Source organism: Cebus imitator, unplaced genomic scaffold (genome assembly GCF_001604975.1).
Source record: "Cebus imitator isolate Cc_AM_T3 unplaced genomic scaffold, Cebus_imitator-1.0 Scaffold257, whole genome shotgun sequence".
In the NCBI taxonomy this organism is placed as follows: domain Eukaryota; kingdom Metazoa; phylum Chordata; class Mammalia; order Primates; family Cebidae; genus Cebus; species Cebus imitator.
The window spans coordinates 2,070,645-2,090,371 of NW_016107572.1; the positions used below are offsets into that span (position 1 = coordinate 2,070,645).

The 19,727-nt window shown below is 49.9% G+C and overlaps 1 protein-coding gene across 1 annotated transcript; it reads left to right on the top strand.

The window, feature by feature from the left end:
- The first annotated feature begins 468 nt into the window (after positions 1–468).
- On the top strand, positions 469–16,144 carry LOC108283203 (maestro heat-like repeat-containing protein family member 7). The gene is made up of 8 exons (XM_017499407.2): positions 469–638; positions 1,287–1,424; positions 1,522–1,636; positions 7,327–7,467; positions 8,055–8,231; positions 8,854–9,012; positions 10,113–10,214; positions 15,962–16,144. Exons 1-8 carry the CDS (start codon positions 508–510, stop codon positions 16,106–16,108), a joined length of 1,110 nt encoding a protein of 369 aa, XP_017354896.2. The 5' UTR covers positions 469–507; the 3' UTR covers positions 16,109–16,144.
- Positions 16,145–19,727: the final 3,583 nt, after the last annotated feature.

Below are 19,727 nucleotides of genomic sequence, written 5' to 3' on the forward strand. Positions count from 1 at the left end.
GGAAAGGTCAACGGGGGGGCCGGGGTAGGGAAGGGGACTCCCTGCGTCCTGTCCTCGGCTGTCACGGCTGTCACGGGCTCTTTGGGCCTTGACCTTTTAGGTATCAGTGTTTGGTGGAAACAGTCTAATGGCAGTCTTGGAGTTGGGTTGCAGGGAGGGTTTTCCAGTTGACTTTGCTTTGTCAGGGAGATAGAAGAACTGGATTCCCCAGCTCCTCTAACTCTCAAAATGATAAGAGACTAAAATAACCACCATGATTAGAAGAGCGCTTTTAAAACAATGACATTCTAGAAATTGCCCTTGATTTTTCTGGCTCACACTAATTTAATCTGCACCTGCTCTAGCAGCATGGGTTTTACTGGGCAAATCTGTCATGGTGATGGGTTGTGGAAAGAGATTTTCTGGTGACAGGATCTATGAGTTGAAGATATGGTAATGGCTGACTCTCCTCCTCCCTCCCAGGCCACCAGGGCCGTCCATGAGCTCCTGCAGGTACCCAGTCGGCGGATGGAGGTGCAGTCCTTCTTCTCCTCCTTGTTCCTGGCCCTGCTGTTCCAGATCTCCTTTTTTGTGCTTGAAGGGGGCGCTGAAATAAGCCAGGATCAGCAACACATAGCTGAATGGGTGGACCCGATAAGGTACCTTTGGCATTTGCTAGTGATTACGCTCCAGGGGCCATCAGCTTAGCACCTTCGCCCGACTTGTTATCAGCCTGCTGGGCCTGAATACCCTTTGTACACGCTCCTGCCAGGGCACTTAACCTGTTCCCCACACTTCGTATGAAGAAGTCTTCCTGGATTAAAAAAAAAATCTATTTTATTATTTTATTTTTTTAGAGACAGGGTCTTGCTATTTCCCCAAGCTGGCCTTGAACTCCTGGCCTCAAACCATCCCCTTCTCTCAGCCTCCTTTGTTGCTGGGATTGCAGGTGGGAGTCCAGCTTTCTGGACTTTTTAAGGAAAGGCTCCTTCTTTAAACCTGGCATACTAGGCTGATGCACAGATTCGGTACCGAAGTGAGACCAATACCATAGATAAAACACACATTTGAGTCCACAGACCTGGACTGCATTCCCTACCCTTCTGCTGGCTCACTGTGTCACCTTGCAGCTGTCACATCTCTCTTGGTCTCAGTTGCTTCACTTGTAAAATATTAACTGGGTCTCTGGGGGCTGTCCGACCACCAGCAGGTCATGATCCCCAGAAAGCTTTGGAAGTCAGGCAGGTGGCTGGTGAGGGAGAGGAGCGCAGATGGTGAATGACTTCTGTTTTCTGCTCTTTCTCCAGTTCTACCGTGGAGGCCCTGAAGACCTTGATGCAAAGTTGTGGTTATGGGGACCATGTGTCTTCTATTCAGAGACATGGGGGCTGGGGGCTGCTCGTCAATCCTGAAAGACACTATGATGGAGTCACTCTTCTGGCCAGGTGAGCTGCACCTGGGTCCCCGGCTGGAGGGCCCTCCATTCGCTTGGCCCTCTCCTGCAGCCCAGACCTCACCTGAACACTGTTCTCTTGTCGGTAGGTCCCTGGTCGTCAATAACTGTTGGCACAACCGCCCGCTCTTCGGCTCCATCATCAAGTTCCTCCAGGACCCAGACTGCAAGAATCACTTGACAGCCCTTGTGCTCCTGACAGAGGTGACTGGCTCTTGGTGGGAGGGGAACAGGTGAGGGTGATCCCTCTGTAAGACAGCCATGCCCAACAGACACCTCCCAGGAAGGCCACCGACTCACTGCTACGAAGGGTTGGGGGCCATGGCTAATGGCATTTGATTTGGTTACCTTGAGTTGGGGGCTTTGGTGCCTCCTTAAATCTCTTGGCAGTTTGACTCTGCCCTGACCTTACGGAACAACACAGCTCTCTCCTTCAACCACCTCAGCCTTGAGCAGCCTTTTAAAATTAATCTTTGCTTAGGGCCCCTGATTGACTCAATATAATTCAACTACCCGCAGAAAAAAAAAATAGGAAATTTCAAAAATATGGAAAAGTATATCAAAAATTATAAAACCATTGCTAAGCATAACCCCCAGAGGAAACCACATTCATTCAGGTTTTTGCCTGTATAGAGGTGTGTATGTGTGTGCTGGTTGAAATCATTTTCTTTCTTCCGTTTTTTTTTTTTTTTTTTTTAGATGGAGTCTCCCTCTGTCGCCCAGGCTGGAATGCAGTAGTGCAATCTCAGCTTACTGCAACCTCTGCCTCCTGGGCTCAAGCGATTCTCCTGTTTTAGCCTCCCAAGTAGCTGGGACTATAGGTGCACAACACCACGCCTGGCTAATTTTTGTAATTTTAGAATTTTAGTAGAGATGGGGTTTCACCATATTGGTCAGGCTGGTCTCGAACTCCTGACCTCAGGTGATCCACCCACCTCAGCTTCCTAAAGTGCTGGGATTACAGGTGTGAGCCACTGCATTAGTAGAAATCATTTTCTACTAATATTCTGTATCCTGCTCTATTCAAATATCTGTCTATGTCATTACATGTTCTTTGTAACATACATTTTTCTTTTTTCAGAGAGAGTCTTGCTCTGTCGCCCAGGCTGGAGTGCAGTGGCATGATCTTGGCTCACTGCAACCTCTGCCTCCTGGGTTCAAGCAATTCCTTGCCTCAGCCTCCTGATTAGCTGAGATTACAGGCACATACCATCATGCCCACTAATTTTTGTATTTTTAGTAGAGATGGGGTTTCACCATCTTGGCCAGGCTGGTCTTGAACTCTTGACCTCATGATCCACCCACCTCGGCCTCCCAAAGTGCTGGGATTACAGGTGTGAGCTACCACACCCAGCCTGTAACATACAGTTTAAAATTTTGTTTTATTTTTTGAGACAGAGTCTCACTCTGTTGCCCCAGGTTTAAAGGTATGTTCTACACTGGAGTGCAGTGGTGTGATCATGGCTCACTGCAGCCTCCATCTCCTGGGCTCAAGTGATCCTCCCACCTCAGCCTTCTGAGGATCGAGGTCTACAGGCATGTACCACCCCGCTTGGCTAATTTAAAATTTTTTTTTTAAATGTAGAGAAGGAGGTCTCATTATACTGCTCAGGCTGGTCTTGAACTCCTGGGCTCAAGTGATCCTCCCACCTGGGCCTCCCAAAGTGCTGGGATTACAGTTGTACGCCACCATGCCTGGCCTATAAATATAAATGTTAGTGGTGATACAATGTTTCATCACAAAGATGATCTATAATTTATTCGACATTCTGTTTCCAATTTTACACAATTATAAATAACATTGGAATGAACATCTCTGTCAAAAGTTTTTGCCCATATTCCAGATTATTTCCTTAACTGTTGAATATAATAATTGGAACTATTAGACCAAAAAGTATGAACGTCTTCTATGAATTTTAACAATAATGACAAATTGCTTTCTGGTAGAGCTGTACCACTTTAGACTTCCACCAATAGTATTTGAGAGAATTTCGGAGTTTCTGAGCCGCTACAGCCTTAAATGGGATCCTTTTAAAATTCAAGCCACATGATTTTTTTTTTTTTTTTTTTTTTTTCCGAGATGGAGTCTTGCTCTGTCGCCAGGCTGGAGTGCAATGGCGCGATCTCGGTTCACTGCAATCTCTGCCTCCTGAGTTCAAGCAATTCTCCTGCCTCAGCCTCCTGAGTAGCTGGGATTATAGACGCCTGTTACCACACCAAGCTAATTTTTGTATTTTTAGTAGAGACGGGGTTTCACTATGTTGGCCAGGATGGTCTCGAACTCCCAACCTGAGGTGATCCACCCGCCTCAGCCTCCCAAACTGTTGGGATTACAGGCATGAGCCACTGCGCCCAGCGGAAGTCTTCATTTTCTAGAAGTACTCCAGTGGTGGTTGTGCCACAGGTAGTCCTTGGACCTAGCTTGGAGAAACAGTACAAGGCACAAGCCCGAGTGGGCAGGAGGCCACCATGAGATGGCTGCCTCTCTCTTCAGAGCAGTAATTCTGAACCCTGCTGCATATCAGAATCCTCCTGGGAGGTTTCAAAAATGCTAATGCCAAGCCTCCACCCTGCCCCTCACTCTCTGTCTAGTTTTTCTATTTGAATTGATCTGGCATGGGTCCAGGCATCAGTTTATTTTAGAAGCTCCCAGGATTAAAGATATATTCTAGAAATATAGCTTGGATTGAGAATCACTCTAGAGGTTTCCCCAAGTGTCTGATACCCAACTGAAACAAGGGGCACATGATACAGTGTTTGCTCATCTGCCACCCTGATTGGGGTTTTGGGCTGACAATGGGGAGGGAAGGTCAGCATGTTGGGGAGAGGCTGGAAGGAGCACCGCAGTAGGGGGATGGGTGAACCCCATTTTCAGCAACCAGAGAGAGAAGCAGTAGATTCTAAAGTGGAAAGCCAATGGGGTTTTAGGGACCGGGTAAGTAAGTAGGTCGAGATCTGTAAGTGAGAGACCGTAGCTTTGTCGCTCCGTTTGTTGCTTGCTTCGTTATCTTTATTAATTTCCTTGAGATGATCACAAATAGAAATATTTAAAACAGAAAGCCCTGTGTGCTTTTCTTCGGTGTACTCAAGAAACAGCAGAGCTCTGTTATTTTAATTCTCTCTAATTCTGTGAAAAGGGTGTTATTTACCTCTATTTTGTGAGAATGAAAGTAAGGCAGAGATTCACTCTCTAGCTTACTTAGCTAGAGAGTAAATTAGGGTGGATCTGCTTGACAGCCAGTCAAAGTCAGATGAAAACTGCTGAGATGTTAATGAAGACTTCTTTGCCATTAGTTACATGTAAATGTACATTCATATGTGCATGCATACATGCATGCTAAAGCAAGTACATATAGTTTAAATGTATCCGATTGACTTTTGGCTTTTTAAATGTCATTTTATTATTTAAAATATATTTTCTATATCGCAAGTCATCAAAATATATTTTCTTTTTAAATATATTTTCTTTTTAAATATATTTAAATATATCAAAATATATTTTCTTTTTAAATGTCATTTTATTATTTAAAATGTATTTTCTATATCACAAGTCATCAAAATATATTTTCTATATCATAAGTCATCAAGCAAAAATGTTATTTAAAATAATCTTTTTTTTTTTTTTGAGACAGAGTCTCATTCTGTTGCCAGGCTAGAGGACAGTGGTGCAATCTCAGCTCACTGCAACCTCTGCCTCCCAGGTTCAAGCGATTCACCTGCCTCAGCCTCCCAAGTAGCTGGGACTATGGGTGTGCACCACCATGACCAGCTAATTTTTGTGTTTTTAGTGGAGACAGGGTTTCACCATGTTGGCCAGGATGATCTCTCTCTCATTTTTTTTTTTTTTCCTTTATTGAGACAGACTCTTACTCTGCCACCAGGCTGGAGTACATGCAGTGGTGCAATCTCGGCCCACTGCAACCTCTGCCTCCGGGGTTCAAGTGATTTTTTAAATTTTTTTGAGACATCGCTCTTGTTGCCCAGGCTGGAGTGCAATGGCATCATCTCGGCTCACTGCAACCTCCTCCTCCCAGGTTGAAACAATTCCTCTGCTTCAGCCTCCCAAGTAGCTAGGATATAGGCATGAGCCACTACACCCAGCTAATTTTGTATTTTTAGTAGAGACTGGGTTTCTCCATGTTGGTCAGGCTGGTCTCTAACTTCCGACCTCAGGTGATCCCCCACTTGGCCTCCCAAAGTGCTGGGATCACGGACGTGAGCCACCGTGCCTGGCCGACAGTGATTTCTTAATAATTCTCCTTTCCCCCTCTCCCTTTTAAAAAGGATTATTCCAGGGGACTGTCTTTGACTTTTCTCTTTTGCTTTTTTCAGCAGGTCAGTAAATCTGACCATTATGTGCTTTGCAATGTTCCTCAGAGTCATCCTTTCTCCATCCCTACTACCTGGCCTCGTCCAGACCCTTATTACTTGTGCTTGAAGCAACTTTATTTTTATTTTTTTAGAGACAGGGAGTCTCGCTATGCTGCCCAGGCTGGTCTCCAACTCCTGGCTTCAGGTGATTGTCCTGCCTCAAACTCCAGAGTAGTTGGGATTACAGGTGTGAGCCACCACACCCAGCTGGAGCAACTCCAGAAGATGACATGCTGGTATCTTTCCTCCTAGGACCTTCGGTCAACCCAACACATTTTCCACGTCCAACACTCCTCACCAATGGGATCCTCTGGAGCGAGGTCAGCACCCATTGCCCTTTCCTCAACTATGTTACACTTATTCCCTACATTTTTCTCTTGTTTTGCTATACCCACCTTTTCCCGTTAAACACACACATGCGCGTGCGCGCACACACACACACACCCCTATGTTCTCCTCCCATCTGCTCACTGAAGTTCTCTTTATTCAAGTTCAGCTCCAGTTCTACCTCTTTCATAAACCTTTCCTAGATAGAGCAATACCTGTTTATGATAACTTTTTACTTGCTTTGAATTTGTGTAGTATTGTTATTGCCTTGAATGTTCAATAGGTGGTTCATGTACGTAAGTCTTGACTCTCTAGCTGAATTTCTAGGATCTTTGAGGGCAGAGTGCATTTCTTACTTTTATCTCCTACAGTTTCCCTTATCAAGAATGCTTAAGGGGGCCGGGTGTGGTGGCTCATGCCTGTAATCTCAGCACTTTGGGAAGTGAGGTGGGGTATCATCTGAGGTCAGGAGTTCGAGATCAGCCAGACCAACATGGTGAAACCTGTCTCTACTCAAAATACAAAATTAGCAGGGTAGGGTGGCACATGCCTGTAATCCCAGCTACTGGGGAGGCTAAGGGAAGAGAATAGCTTGAACCTGGGAGGTGGAGGTTGCAGTGAGCCAAGATTGTGCCACTGCACTCCAGCCTGGGTGACAGAGGGAGACTGTCTCAAAAAAAAAAAAAATGTTTAAGGGGCCAGGTGCAGTGGCTCATGCCTGTAATCCCAGCACTTTGGGAGGCCATATGGGTGGATCACCTGAGGTCAGGAGTTCGAGACCAGCCTGGTCAACATGGTGAAACCCCATCTCTACTAAAAGATACAAAAATTAGCTGGGCATGGTGGTGCACGCCTGTAGTCCCAGCTACTCAGGAGGCTGAGGCACGAGAATTGCTTGAACCCAGGAGGCAGAGGTCGCAGTGAGCCGAGATCACACAACTGCACTCCAGCCTGGGCAACAGAGCAAGACTCCTTCTTGAAAAAAAAAAAAAAAAGCTTAAGGAAAACTTGGGGAATGAATATATGACTTCTGGAATGACAGGTACGAATTCAGCCTTTAACTAGGCTTTGGCCTCTCTACCAATTCTAAACCCCTCAGAATATTTCCCTACTAATGAGTAGGAACCTAGATCCGAAGTCACTGAGGACTGCTTTTTCTCCTTGCCCGCCTGTCTTTCTTGGTCTCCCTTCCGCAGCTGCTCCAGTGCCCCGATGTGGCAGCCGTAGTGGATGACATCACCATCCGCATTCTTGCAAACTGGTTCAGGAGTGAGGAGCCAGCCACGGTGAAGCTGTTGCTGCAGATGCTGGAGGTCTTCGTGAAGCACGGAAACATGGTGAAGTGGGGCAGGGGCCAAGGGTGTGCTCTCAGGAGACATTGTCACCAGGGCAAGGGACATCTGGTGTGTCCAGTTATAGACAGGGTGGGACACACTCTTGTGACCAAAGAGAGCAAATCCTCATGAGGCCAGTGCACCACAGACAGGAGTTGGGGCTGGAGCCAGTCACGATTTCTCCCTCCCAGGAAAGGTCTCCTGAGGAAGTTTTCCCATGGGCCATTTCAGAGAACAGGCCAAGCTAACCCCAGGATCTCACACATGTCATCCAGGTCCCTTGGAGATTGCTGTTGTCATCAGGGATAAGAAAGGCAGCGGAGATGAAACTTATGGTGTAGTGGGAGGAGGGGGCCTCCTCTGTCTTCTCCCCTTTTCTCATGATGGGCACAAGCTATCTCCCCAACTGTCCTCCTGGGCAGCTCATTCCAACTATTACCCAGACGCTGGACAAGTCCCAGCTCCAGAGTGAAAAAGCAGAAGAATGCGGCGTTCATTTGTGGGGCTGAATTGACTTGAAATGAGAATTCCCTGGCTTGGCAGGGGTCATCTCCTCAGCTCCCCGTTCCCTGAGCAGCTGTCGCCCGCAGGTCAGACGGCTCCGCATCCTCCAGCCCTACGTGCTGAACTGCTGCTACTCCTCGAACGGTGACATCGTGCTGGAGACTCTGCGGGTGCTGAAGACTCTCCTGAGCCACCTCACCTGGCAGCACTCGTCCTCCTTCCTTATCCAGCTCACCTTCACGCTGGCGCCCTTCTTTGAGGAGGTGAAGGCCTCTCGGGGTCATTTTCTTTCTCTAGGCATCTGTAAAATAAGAAAGTCGGCTGGGTGTGGTGGCGCACACCTATAATCACAGCACTTTGGGAGGCCAAGGCAGGTGGCTCATGTGAGGCCAGGAGTTTAAGACCAGCCTGGGCAACATAGTGAGACCCCGTTCTAACAACAGCAACACATTAGCTGAGTGTGGTGGTGGGTGCTTGTGGCCCCAGCTATTTGGGAGGCTGAGGCAGGAGGATTGCTTTAGCCCAGGAGGTCAAGGCTGCAGTGAGCTGTGACCATGCCATGCACTCCAGCCTGGGCAACAGACTGAGACCTTGTCTCAAAAAAAATAACAACAACAAAAAAACCCACACGGAGTTGGCAGAATGATTCAAGGCCCTTCACCTTGAATATGACACCATTCTGAAGGGGGCTGGTAGCTTCTGCCCTCTGTGTCTTTCTGAAGAGTAAGATGGAGTGAGAAAGCAGACCACAGCCGGCAGGGGTCAGAGCAGGTCACGTGGGGAGGGATGCACACAGGAGTGTGGGATCGGGGGGGTGGAGCTCGGGTCCCCTGACCCTGGGTGGCCAGGTGAAAAGACAGACACAGAGGCGTCTTCCCCACACAGGTGTCAGAGCATCTGCGGTTGGCAGCCTTTGAGATCTATGGGAGTGTCTTGGCCAAGGTCAAGAAGCGGAGCCTTGTCTTTCCCTTGAAGCATCAGATCCTCAACTTGCTAGTCGCCCTAGTGCTCCACCTGCAGGACGTGAATTCCGACGTGGCTCTGGTGAGACGCCAGGCCGTGGAGCCTGGTCTTCAGTCCCTGTTTTCATGGGAGGTAAACGCTAAACATGTTGAGTGCTCAGGCAGGGCTGTGGCAGGACTGGATGGTGCTGAAGGAGTCAAGTAGTCCCGGTCCTTGCAGAGTTTCACTAAGAGACTAGAGAGTGACAGATGCTTGCACTGAAGTTTTCCCCAGCTTCCGGCTCCATCCGATTGGCCACTGACTCCCAGTGGTGTTACTCCTAGGAGAGTCTCATCGACAGGCACCAGTCCCTCTCTCTGCTTCCCTGCCTGTGGCTCCAGGGGCCCCCTCTCCACGCTGCTGTTTGCATACTCTCTGCCTGTGAATGGAGACAGGGCTCCCTGGGCCGGGAAGCCCCCGTGGGAGGCAGTGTGGTGGGCAGAACAGAGACGGCCTAGAACTGGCCTTCTTTCCGGAATGAATGAGTCCAGCTTTGAGGCCAGGAGCCCCAGGAACGTGAACTGCAGCTTGAACACTTGAAGACTGGCTGACTTAGTGACAGGACACCTTGTTTCCACAGAGCAGCCTACTTTGTCGTCACTGAGGCCTCTTAGGCGCATCTGAGGCCGGCTGGGCAAGTGATTGAATGGGGATATTATCTTTGTGTGGGAGAGCCCCACCAGTGGATTCCACCGTGGTTTCCCAACACAGCCAGCCCTGATTTAGAACAGCGACCACCCAGTTGGGGGATTAAGACTTTGGGGAAATTTGTTTTCAGAAAGACTGTTTTGTGGGGTGGAGTGGGGGCAAGGGTGGGGGCGTGGGAAGCCATGTGGCCAGTGAATAAGGCTCTGAGCTGGATAGTTCCAGTGCTCTGGGTCTCCGTGTCACACCACAGCAACTGGGAAAATGTTAGAACTGTAATTTTTAAACTTCTCATTAGTGGGAAAAGGAGCGTGTAAGTAGAGTCACGCTGCCCGGACCCCTGCCTTTTCCCTAAGCCCTGGGTCCCTGTCGATTCACCAGCATTTCCATCCCATTGAGGCTGGATGTGATGCTGCTTGTCTCTGCTCTTTGCACCCTCCGTGTCCCTGCCCAGGCCCACTCCCCAGCTCCTCATACTGAGCCTCCTTCTCTCCCAGATCTGCCGGTCTGCCCTCTGCCACACAGCTGCTGTGCTGGGCTGGTCAAAGCTGAAAGCAGTATTTGCAGAGAAAGATGTGTGGAACATTCTCGGAGCCCTGGTAAGCCAGCAACTTGCTCACCTTCTGCCCCTATGCAAGGGAGGGCGGCATCCCCAGCAGTCTGGGTCCTTTTCCTGCAGCTCCGGGGCTTGCAGCAGTAGTAGCAGTGGCAGCAGCAACAGTTCAACGATGAGATACTCATTAAGCACCTACTTTGTGCTCAGCACCTAGATATGGTTCCTGCCCTCCCCTTGCTTCCTGTCTGAATTGGGGAGCTAGGCACACAAGCAGAGAATCTCAGCATACCTTGGGAATGGCAAAGAAGGGGTACCCAGCACAGTCTGGGAGTCGAAGGAAGGTTTCCTGGAAGAGGTGTCATCTTCAGAAGGAGAAATGGAAGGCAGGGTAACACTTAGGCGAAGGGAAGGAATCAAGAGTGCACACCAAGGTGATGCTGTGCCCAGGGGTGTGGAGCAAAGCACTCACTCTGTTCCAGGGACCTTGCACACAATTTCTGGTATGATTTGATCCTCACAACCATCCTGAGAAATAAGGGCAGAAAGGTCTGGTGTGTGGGGAGCTATTAACATCAGTGCCTTGGAATCATTAGAGCAGGGCAGAAAAGGCAAATGCTGGCTGAGTGCGGTGGCTTATGCCTGTAATCTCAGCACTTTGGGAGGCCAAGGTGGGTGAATCACAAGGTCAGGTGTTCGAGACCAGCCTGGCCAACATGGTGAAACCCCATCTCTACTAAAAATACAAAAATTAGCTGGGTGTGGTGGCAGGCGTCTGTAATCCCAGCTACTCAGGAGGCTGAGGCAGAGAATTGCTTAAACCTGGGAGATGGAGGCTGCAGTGAATCAAGACTGTGCCACTGCACTCCAGCCTGGGTGACAGAGTAAGACTCCATCTCAGAAAACAAACAAACAAAAAAAAAAGGCGAATACCTGCAAGGCCATGCAAGAAACACCAACCAGAGATCAGAGTGGGTGGCCCGGAAGAGAACGTTAGGCCCTGAGGCCCAGCGCAAGCAGCCTTCTCAGCATGACCAGGGACCCCACACTGCCGTCACAGCACACATTCAGTGGCACCGCCTTTACGCTCCTAAAGGGAAATTCATAAATAATGTCCTCTACCTTTGCGTATTTCCAAAATAAGTAATATAATGCCCTAACTCCAAAGGAGAAATGAAAGTAATCTACAACAAAATAATCTGTATGAATATATGGAACACAATGCAGCATAACACAACATAATAATAGAACATAAATACTACATGTAAATGTTTGGGCACAGTTACTTTATTTTGTGTGTTTTTTTTTTCAAGACGGAGTCCTGAAGCCCAGGCTGGAGTGCAGTGGCACGATCTCGGCTCACTGCAACCTCCACCTCCTCCCGGGTTCAAGCGATTCTCCTGTCTCAGACTCCTGGGTAGCTGGGATTACAGGTGCTTGCCACCAGGCCTGGCTTATTTTTGTATTTTTAGTGGAGATGGGGTTTCCTCATACTGGTCAGGCTGGTCTCGAACTCCTGACCTCAGATGATGCAGCTGCCTCAGCATCCCGAAGTTCTGGGATTATAGGCGCAAGCCACTGCGCCCTGCCAGGGCCTAGTTACTTAAGAACAATGATATACATGAATCCTTGCCCCTCTTCAGGGAATCACTGTGAACGGATCTGCTACAAATGCAGAATGATATAGGAGCATTGTGTGGGAGACTCAGACATCACAAGAAGGGTTGCCGTTGGTGATGGGACTTCCAAAACGATGAATCATTTCTTGTGACTTTCTGAACAAGATGAACTATAGTCTTTGATGTCTATTGCAGATGCATTCCTAGAAAATCCAGTATGTAGCTGAACTGTGAAAAAATACTCCATTGGCTGGGCGCAGTGGCTCATGCCTGTAATCCCAGCACTTTGGGGGGCTGAGGCAGGCGGATCATGAGGTCAAGAGATCGAGACCATCCTGGCCAACATGGTGAAGCCCTGTTTCTACTAAAAATACAAAAATTAGCTGGGCATGGTGGCATGTGCCTGTAGTCCCAGCTACTCAGGAGGCTGAGGCAGGAAAATTGCTTGAACCTGGGAGGTGGTGGTTGCAGTGAGTCAAAATTGCGCCACTGCACTCCAGCCTGGGCGACAGAGCCAGACTCTGCGCAAAAAAAAAAAAAAAAAAAGTACTCTATTGTCTAAAAAAGCCAAGTTCTAGGCATGGATTATTATAAGTAGGGTTTTGATAGACATAAATGTATAATGGGATATTAGAAACTGGTGTACCCCATCATCATTTTGAAAACCATAAACATCTCCCAGTTTCGTAATTCCCTCCACATAGTACAGTCCCCAGTTGAGAACTCACCAATTGTTTCTAGGAGAGAAAGTGGCTCAGGGTTAAGAGAAGCAGGAAATCCATGCCAGGTGCTGTGGCTCACACGTATAATCCCAGCACTTTGGGAGGCCAAGGTGGGCGGGTCACTTGAGGCCAGGAGTTTGAAACCAGCCTGGCCAACATGGGGAAACCCCGTCTCTACTAAAAATACAAAAATTAGCCAGGCGAGGTGGCAGGCACCTGTAATCCCAGCTACTCAGGAGGCTGAGGCAGAGAATTGCTTGAACCCGGGAGGTGGAGGTTGCAATGAGCTGAGATTATGTCACTGCGCTCCAGCCTGGATGACAGAGCAAAAGTCTGTCTCAAAAAATAAATTTTTTTATTTTAAAAAAAGAAGCAGGAAATCCTGATTTGGGGTGAAATTTCCTGCATTAATGTTTGCAAATAATTTAAAATGTAAACCATTATGTAGATCAAACAAAAAAAAAATATCTTTAGGCTGCTTTTGCTCATAGACTGCCAGTGTGCAGTCCAGGCAGCAGACACCAAGCAGGAGGCAGGAGGCTGGGCCGCACTGTGCTGTGGAGGTTTGGGCCCAGTGAGGACTGGGACTTGCGGCTGTAGGCAAGGGAAGTGGTTGAAGCATTTTGAGCAAGCAGGTAGTATGGTCAGAGAGCTGTGCATTTCACACAAATCACGGAAGCTACAAATCAAAGAAACGTCCCCAAGGGAGGGAGTTGGACGCTGTGCTGAGAGTGTCTGGGGAAAGATGGAGCCAGGAAGACAAAGACACGAGCCGGACTAGCTAGTTGTGGAGATGGATACGATGTGAATTGTGGAAGTACAAGTCGCCTCTTGGCTTCCGATGTGGATACACGCTGGTGTCCCAGACTGAGGTCAGAAATACAGAGGGAGGAACAGGTGTGGAGGGGAGGGTGGTGGTGTGGTTTTGTGCGTGGAGACCTTGTAAAATCAGTGAGAACACTAAGTGGACCTATTCCGTTGGAAGGTAGATAGGTGTCACTGAAGCTTGGAGGACAGGGCTGTTTGGTGAGCGCCGAGCAGCCTGCCGGGTGGTAGATGGACACTGCGGCCCTGAGCACAGATGTGCTCGCTGTGTTGGTGAGCTCCGAGCAGCCTGCCGGGTGGTAGATGGACACTGCGGCCCTGAGCACAGATGTGCTCTCCTAAGGACACCGTGGTGGGAGCAGCATAGGGGTCAACATTGAGATCCCAGGAGACATCAGTTCCAAGGATCCCACGGAGAAGACGAGGAAAAGAAATCTGGCAGAAAGTCAAAGGAGGGCAAAAAGAGAGGAGGGTCATGGTCACCTAGGAAGGACCATGACCAGTTTCAGGAAGCAATCAAGGGTGCAAAAACCCCCATGGTTTCTCGGGTAACTTCAAAAGACTGGAGAGAAGAGCAGGCAGGCTAGGCTCAGCCTTCCCACCTCCTTCAACCCCAGCAGAGCCCTTCTTCTTTTTCCTCTTCCTCTTCTTCTCATTTTCCTTCTCTTCCTCCTCCTCCTCCTTCTTGTCACCCAAGCTGGAGTGCAGTGGCTCAATCTCCGCTCACTGCAACCTCTGCCTCCCGGGTTCAAGCCATTCTCCTGCCTCAGCCTCTTGAGTAGCTGGGACTGCAGGTGCGTGCCACCATTGTCTGGCTGATTTTCGTATTTTTAGTAGAGACAGGCTTTCACCATGTTGGCCAGGATGGTCTTGATCTGAAGCCCAGGCTGGAGTGCAGTGGCGCGATCTCAGCTCACCGCAACCTCCACCTCCCAGGTTCAAGAGATCCCCTCCTCCTCCCCCTCCTCCTCTCCTTCTCCCTCCCCCACTCCATCCCTCCTTCCGTCCGTCCCTCCCTCCCTTCCTTCTTCTTCCTCCTCCTCCACCTCCTCCTCCTTCTCCTCCTCCGCTTCCCCTCCCCCTTTTTCTTCTTCTCCCCCTCCTCCTTCTCCTCCTCCCCCTCCCCCTTCTCCTCCTCCTCTTCTTCCTCCTTGTCCTTCTCCTCCTCCTCCTTCTTCTTCTCCACTACCCCCCTCCTGTTTCTTCTCCTTCTCCCCCACTCCCTCCTTTTCCTCCTCCTCTTTCTTTTTCTGCCACTTCCGCTTCCTCTTCCACTTCCTCCTCCTTCTTCTTTTTCTTTCTTCTTTCTTCTCAGGGTCTTGCCATGTTGCCGGGGCTAGCCTGTAACTCCTGAGCTCAAGTGATCCTCCTGCCTTGGCTTTCCAAAGTGCTGGGTTTACGGGTTTGGGATATTGGGTTTCCAGTTAAGATTTCTACTTGAAGAAAAGATCCTGACAAAAGGAGTTGGGCAAACCATGGATGTAGCCTTCTGTTTTAAGAACCGACTGCAGAGGGAAAAAGGAGGGTTAGGATGGGAGCTAGGAAGGAGATGCAGGAGACGGGCTTGGGTTAGTGGCTGTTGCAAAGGGAAGGACACATCATCCTTTGAACCTTCAAGGGTGGAAGTCTGATGTACGCAGAAGGGGCTGCATTCTTAGGCAGGAGAGAGCCTAGCACGGCTAGGCTCTGTTTATTTTTATTTATTTTAAGTATTTAATTTTATTTTACGTATTTTTTTGGAGACAGGGTCTGGCTCTGTTACTCAAGCTGGAGTGCAGTGGTGCCACGTCAGCTCACTGCAACGTCTGCTTCCTGGGTTCAAGCGATCCTCCTGCCTCAGCCTCCTGAGTAACTAGGTGTATAGGGATGTGCCACAAGGCCCAGCTAACTTCTGTATTTTTGTAGACATAGGGTTTCACTCTGTTGCCCAGACTGGTCTCGAACTCCCAAGCTCAGGCGATCCGGCTGCTTTGGCCTCTGAAAGTGCTGGGATTACAGGCGTGAGCCATGGTGCCTGGCCTCTTTTAAAAATTTTAGATTTGGGGGTATGGGTGCAGGTTTGTTCCATGGGTATACTGTGTGATGCTGAGGTTTGTGCTTCTAACATTTCCATCTCCAAGGAGTGAACGTAGTCCATAGGTAGTTCTTCAATCCTTGCCCCACTCCTTCCCTCCCCCCTCCTCTTTTTTGGAATTCTCAGTATTCATTGTTCCCATCTTTGTGTTCATGTGACTAAGGCTCTGCTTAAACAGAATTCTGTAGGCATGATCTTCTGCAACCTAAAGCATATGACCTGGAGATTGAAGGTTTAAGATAAGATAGAAATACACGGGATTTCAGCAATAGGCTTCACTCCTCTATTATTAGGAGAGAAAAAAATGTCTGAGCCAAACACTGGGGCCAGTCTATGAGTTTCACACTCAAACTGGGTCAGGCCAGGGAGTATGATCCCTGCGGCATGGCTGGTCCAGGAAGGCTTCATGAAAGAAAGACGATTTCAGGAGCTGGGGTAGGAGGGGATGGAGATGGCGAAGGTTTTGACGGATTTTTGCACTCAGGGGATGGCTCCAGTGTAATCTGAAAACTGCCTGAGTGTCCCTTCCACAATTTGACCCCTCTTGTTACAGCTGGAGCAGGAGACGGACAAAGCCCTCTGGTTTCTGAAGCAGTGTGTGGTGCGCTTCAGCAGCCCCCAGGTTCCCGTCCGCCGGGCAGCTGTGTGGTTTGCAGGTATGGCTTTTCATCTTCTGGGAGCCACTTTGTCCTTGTCGTAGGGTCCCTTAAGCAGACTGAGCACCCAGGACATGAGGAGAGACAGAACCCATGGGGACTTCGTTATGGGGTGGGAGTGGAGGTGGGAGTGCCTACCTAGGCCTCCTGCTCCCTCCGCTGTAGCAAGCTCCTGGTCGGGTTGGGTGGTCACCTTCCTACAGCAGAATGTGCCAAGTCCTAGGAGCCCAGTCAGCAGAGAGCCAAAGGGTGGAGCATTGGGGTCTGGGAGCTACCCAGTGGGGGCAGTGCAGAGGTAGGTGGGGGACTGCCTCGGATCACCCCAGGGAAGAGCTCTTCCGGGAGAGGCGTGTCCACTCCTTCACCCAGCCCAATTTGCTTAGAATCCTTCAGAGAAGCAAGGGAACACAAGTTCAACTTCATGGGAAAAGTCCAAACCTGAGGCTGGTGGCCAAGGGAGGGGAAGGCAAGAAAAAGGAGGGAATGGTGAGTGTTTTGGGAAGGGGGACAAGAGTACCTGCAGCCAGGGCCCCACTGATTCCTTGTGGGGCTCTGAGGTGCCTCTGTGTGCCCCTGTAGGCCAGATTCTCCAGACTCTCGACTTGGAAGAGATGGATGACATTGACGAGGCGCACGCAGGTGAGTGGCAGCCTGGTCTCCTCCTCCTTGCGTCCTTTGGCAGCACCAGTGTTGGAGAGGAATGCTCAGAAGTTAGGAACAATGGGCAGATGGCCTCACAAAAATGATCATCCAGAAGAGTGGAGAGGCAGACATCCCCAGGATGCTTCAGTTTTGAGGGGCCGGTCAGAGCCCCCTGCCCCATGTTCACTCACACCCTCGCCACCACGGAGCCCATCCAGCAGCCAGGAGGGTCCCTTGGGCTTCTCGTGGGAGAGACAGCATTGGGCCCCATGTGTGGCTGAGTCCCTGGCTGCAGAAGACTTCATGCACAGCTATTCTACGGGGAAGAGGGGACGCAGGGCCAGGGAGGGCCAGTGGAGAGGAGTGAGCGGTTGGTAATGGGTGCAGGGTGAGGAGCACGTGGGCCCCGCATCTCCCTGTGTGCACGGCGGCTATGTGGTCTTGCTTGTGACGGAGCACTGTGGACTCCCAGAAGAAGCTCTTGCTCATAGTTTCAAATCTGCCAGTCCTGACACCATAGCCTGGTACCTCTCTGCCTAGGCCCTCCTGCCCAGCCCACTAGCCTTTCTGTCTTTGTTGCAGCCCTAAGACACATGCAGAGAGACTCTGACCCCATGGTCAGCTGCCTCACCACGCAGACTTTCTATATCCTGGATGCCAGAAAGAAGCTGCTACTGGCTCAGCAACCCCCATCCTGCTTCTCCAGGAGGAGACCCCGAAGGCGCCACTTCTGAACCTGCATCCTTGAGTCTCAGATGCAGGCCTGGCCATTAGACCCTATGACAATGGGGCCAGATTCCTGGGTCCTGTACTAGAAATGGAGGTGTAGCCCTGCAGAATCTTCGTCATAAAAGGAAAGAGCATGCACCTTTGTGAAAATAGCTATCATGTTGTCTTTCCAGTCAATTCTTGGCCTTCTGGGGTAGAGCCACTTGTGGGCTGCCTTCTCTCCAACAAACATCTGGGTCTGGGCTGACCTCTCCTGCTCTGCCTCTCTGTTCCCTTCTCCTATTCAGACACATGGTCTGAGGCCAGAGCAAGCAGTTTCTTTTGAACCAACTTCAACTATGAGCCGTGGGGAAAGTAATGTTGGCACGCATGAGGTGTTCTAGAATGCAGTTGTGAGAGTAAGCAAGAGTCCACTCTGGTTGGTTGAAGGAGGAAAGTGATTTATTAAAGCGTTGTCAGTGAGTTCACAAAACATCTCGGAAAATCAGAGAGTTTGGGTTCCACAGGGCCAGGGACAGTGCTGCTCAATACAAAACCACCATGGCCGGCCCTGGCACAGCCCAAACGATACCCCAAGTGTCCACAGTCAGGCCTGATGCTTGCCCTGCAGTGCCTCGCCTCTGCAGGGCAGTTTTGCTTTGTTACAAGCAATGATAAAAGGTAGCTCTTATTCAAAACCTATTAGCAGGTCAAGCGCATTGGGGTGAAGCCCACCTCATAGACCGTTCTGACACCCCCATGAGCCATCCCCGCACTTTGGTCCCGCATAACGTAACAAATACGAGGTAATGAATGCATGGAAAGTAGTGGATTCCAAGGCCATCCGTCTCTGTCCCAGGATGATTTTGGCCAACTCCGTTGGCCTCTCTGGGCTTTCATTCTGTAAAACGTAAATGTGTAAACTGAGAGAGTTGGAAAACATTGTCTTTGTTTTTAAAACTCAACTTCGCTGGGTGCGGTGGCTCACGCCTGTAATCCCAGCACTTTGGGAGGCTCAGGCGGGAGGATCACAAAGTCAGGAGTTTGAGACCAGCCTGACCAACAAGGTAAAACCCTGTCTCTACAAAAAATTAGCCAGGCGTGATGGCATGCACCTGCAGTCCCAGCTACTCAGGAAGCTGAGGCAGGAGAATCGCTTGAGCCTGGGAGGTGGGGGTTTCAGTGAGCCGAGATTGCGCCACTGCACCCCAGCCTGGTGACACAGTGAGACTCCGTCTCAAAAAAAGAAAAAGAGAAAAAAACCTCAACTTCAGTGGCTGAGGAAAAATCGCCTTTTAAGATGCCACCTAGTTCTGACAATGAACGGCTCTTACCAAATTCTGAGGTGCTATTCCCTTGTGCCTGGGAAAGCTGCCCCATAGCTTATATCCTAAATGGGATTTTTCTTGACAATTTCTTGTTTTCCAAATTTTCTGAAGTAAGCAGATATTATGCATGTAATCTGGAAACAAAACAACACCCCACAATAAAAGAAGAGTCTCTTAATCCTCTGTTCCTGTCTCCCACCGCCCCCTGCAAGAGCCTTGGCATCCTCGAGAGGCAGAGTGACCTGCATTTGGAAAAATTACCTTGTGCTGTGAAACTTCTTAGGGGGTGTGGGGAGGAGCACAGGGGCAGGGAGGAACCAGCTGGCTGGAGTCCACTCCAGGGCCGGCCCCTGACCAGTTCCCCAGCGGCCGGTCTCTGGGTCTCGCCCACACACCCTGCCCAGCCTGCAGCTGGCTGTGGCCAGGTGTCACTCCCTGCAGTTCAGTGGACTCTGTCCTACTGTCAGGCAGCATCCCATGTAAAATATGGGCCTGTGGGGATCGAGGGTGGAGCGGGGAGTGGCACGGGTAATGCCAGGTCAGCCAGCCAAAACAGCTACCCGCCAGAAGCCAACCTGCTCCCAGGGCAGGCAGCTCTGTGCCCACCAGCAGGGCTGGCAAGTCAGGGCAACTCTGCCCACTGTGTCTCCTTCCATGGCTCAGGGTTGTGTCTCCCTCCATGGCTCAGGGTCCCTCTCTCACTCGCCAAGGCCCTTCTGTTTGAGGACTGGAAGCCTCTCTGGAGGAAACCTTCCCCAGGAAGCCCTTGTCCTCCCACCCACCGCGACTTCTGCCTCCTACAGACTCCAGGAATTCCCTGGCCAGAGCACCCGTCCCAGCCATAAGTCTGGACACGCAGCGGGGGACTTGTGCAGGCTGAGGAAGGAAGCAATTTGGTTTTATATTTGGGTAACAAAGCAAAGAGAGACCCTATTGTATTTCTGACACAAAAATCAGAAGTTTTTTTTTTTTTTTTTTTTTTTTT